The sequence below is a fragment of the Charadrius vociferus genome, unplaced genomic scaffold, assembly GCF_000708025.1.
Source record: "Charadrius vociferus isolate BGI_N301 unplaced genomic scaffold, ASM70802v2 scaffold54, whole genome shotgun sequence".
In the NCBI taxonomy this organism is placed as follows: Eukaryota; Metazoa; Chordata; class Aves; order Charadriiformes; family Charadriidae; genus Charadrius; species Charadrius vociferus.
The window spans coordinates 3,573,213-3,575,553 of NW_009648350.1; the positions used below are offsets into that span (position 1 = coordinate 3,573,213).

The 2,341-nt window shown below is 51.7% G+C and overlaps 1 protein-coding gene across 1 annotated transcript; it reads right to left on the bottom strand.

Moving 5' to 3' along the window:
• On the bottom strand, positions 1 to 2,316 carry CHCHD2 (coiled-coil-helix-coiled-coil-helix domain containing 2). The gene is made up of 4 exons (XM_009885151.1): positions 2,267 to 2,316; positions 1,475 to 1,721; positions 730 to 895; positions 1 to 219 (listed from the first exon to the last, which is right to left on the bottom strand). The coding sequence occupies exons 1-4, from the start codon at positions 2,314 to 2,316 to the stop codon at positions 209 to 211; spliced, it is 474 nt and encodes a 157-aa protein (XP_009883453.1). The 3' UTR covers positions 1 to 208.
• Between the last annotated feature and the right edge of the window lie 25 nt (positions 2,317 to 2,341).

Genomic DNA, 2,341 nt, shown 5'->3' on the forward strand with positions numbered 1-2,341 from the left:
TTCTTCCATTTTGTGCTAAATTAATTTGCGGCTGTAAGTTGTATCACATCTGTAGCGGCTATGGCAGGAATAAAGCCACAAGGAGGACAATAGTGTGAATATATGAACTAATAAGGTGTCAGACAGCTTTAGACTTTATTACTGAACCTTTTTTTCATTCATAGGTCAGTTCTTGTAAGATGGTCTTCAGCAACCTTGTTCTGAAGGCTTAGGCTAAACCTGTAAGGTAAGAAGTTATCACAGTTAATCAGAGTAACTTTTGAATCCCAGGCAGGTGGTTTTCCTTGCTATAAAGCAGATTATGTTAGGGTGTTCCCTCTCCCCTCATTTATTTGCTGGGACGTGTTCAAGGGCAGACGTTAGCAGCGCACCCCAACACCAGCGTCGGGCAGTCTCCTTTCTCCCAGGTCAGGATGGTTTGTCTGTTGTGCCGAACAGGCACTTGCTGCAGGCCAGCAATGCTGCGCTGATTCTCCAAGCGTGCTGCCACCACTCTCCTAAATAGTTAGCCTCAGGAATTCATCCTCTCTCCATCCCATCACCTCCAGCTACACATACAGGACCAAAACGGGAAGCCAAACAGAACAAATTGCTTTAACTGACTTCAGTGTACGTGCTCTGCATCAATCCCCATTCTTTACCGAATGGATTGCAAAACCCAGGACATTCCCATGATAAATTTTACTAATCAGCTCATTTAGTAGCAGTCTGGTAGCACTGTCTACTTACCATTAGCAAACCTGCACTGCTTCAGTACTTCACTGAAGCCCTCGCACAGCTTGAGGTCGGTCTGGTTCTGTGCGCACTCCAGGAATTGTTTCATTTCATACTGGCAAGGAGCAAACTGCGACTGCTGCTGCTGCTGCTGGTAGGCAGGCTGAGCTGCCTGGGGCTCCTGAAATGGCAGACACCTCCATAAGCACGCTTGCAACAGCTCCTGCCTACGAAGCCCCACCACCCCTGTACTGCTTGCCACGTATGCCTTCCCTGCGCGTTACTCAAAATCTTGTGTTACTTTTGAAATGGAAAACAACTAATGGGCTGAAGTACAAAACAGTTTCCAGCAGTGGCATGACACATTTTGAACAGTTTTGTAACTTACAAGCACTTGGGTAACTCCGGATAGCATCTGGGCAAGGTAACAGCATTATCTTGATGTTTGAGCGGCACAAAAAGGTCTTGCAATAGATCTTACCGTCATCAGATCTGGAACACTCAAGTTCTGTCTGAGTCAGAGGGGTACCACAGTATAAAGGAACACTAATACCCTACGTCAAGCACTCGTGCATCCCTTTGAACTACTTTTAAGACACTCATGGTGATTGTGGTAGTTAGCTTGCAGACTGAGTCGCTGAGGTTACCCCAGCTGATTTGTGTGGTTTTTATGTCTGTAGCAATTACGTGAGCCCAAATTACATGATGCCCCAAGTTAATTGTGCCTCATTAATTGGTGTTCAGTTCTGCTTTCTCTTACCTGATAAGTAATATCAGGCCTCGCAGCTTCAGAGCTGCCTCCTCCACTAAATCCTCCGGTAAGCGCATGACCTATGGTATGGCCTACAGCAGAGCCTACAGCAACTCCGGCAGCAGTTGTAGCCATCTGTGCCATCAGCCCAGGCTGCTTCGGTGCAGGAGCAGCCACAGCAGAAGCCGGCGCCGCTGCTGGGACTGGTGCCCGAGCAGCAGGCGCTGGTGATGCAGCTCTCATTGGTGGTGCCCGACTGCAAGGACATAAAGAGAAACCTGGTATCACTCAAACCTGACTCCAAACTCAAAGTGGGCTGAGGCCGTCTGGTTGCAGGGCGTGTTTGCAGTTTGTCCTTGTTACACCCTGCATGTTGATGGCAAGAACTCAATGTTCTGCTGAGTGACTTATGCAAAACAAGGTCAGGTTTAGGGACTTATTTTCGGCTGTTTTAAAGACTAGCCGCACCCCCACGCCCCACAGGACTGCGCTATTTTGCGGCAGATGAGATATAACCTAAAAGGGGTTGATTAAATAGGGCCTTAACGCTCAGGCTCTGGACAGCCAGGCCCCGCCGCCGAGCGAGCGCTGAGGAGATCCGCTTCCATCCCCGCCATGCGCCCACCCCGCTCCGCCAACTGCGCTCAAAGCAGCCGGGCCACCCCCTGCCACCCCCCGCCGCCATGCCCGTTACCCCCACCCCGGTGCGTCACCCAACCCCGGAATGGCGGAAAGGCCCTTGCCGCCTGCGGCCTACACGGGGGGCGGGGAAGGGAAGAGAAGGGGCCCAACAGCCCTCACCTGGCGGGGGGCGCCACGCGGGACGTGCGGCTCCGGCCGCCTCTCGGCATGGCGGCGGGTGGAGGGGGGGTTGCG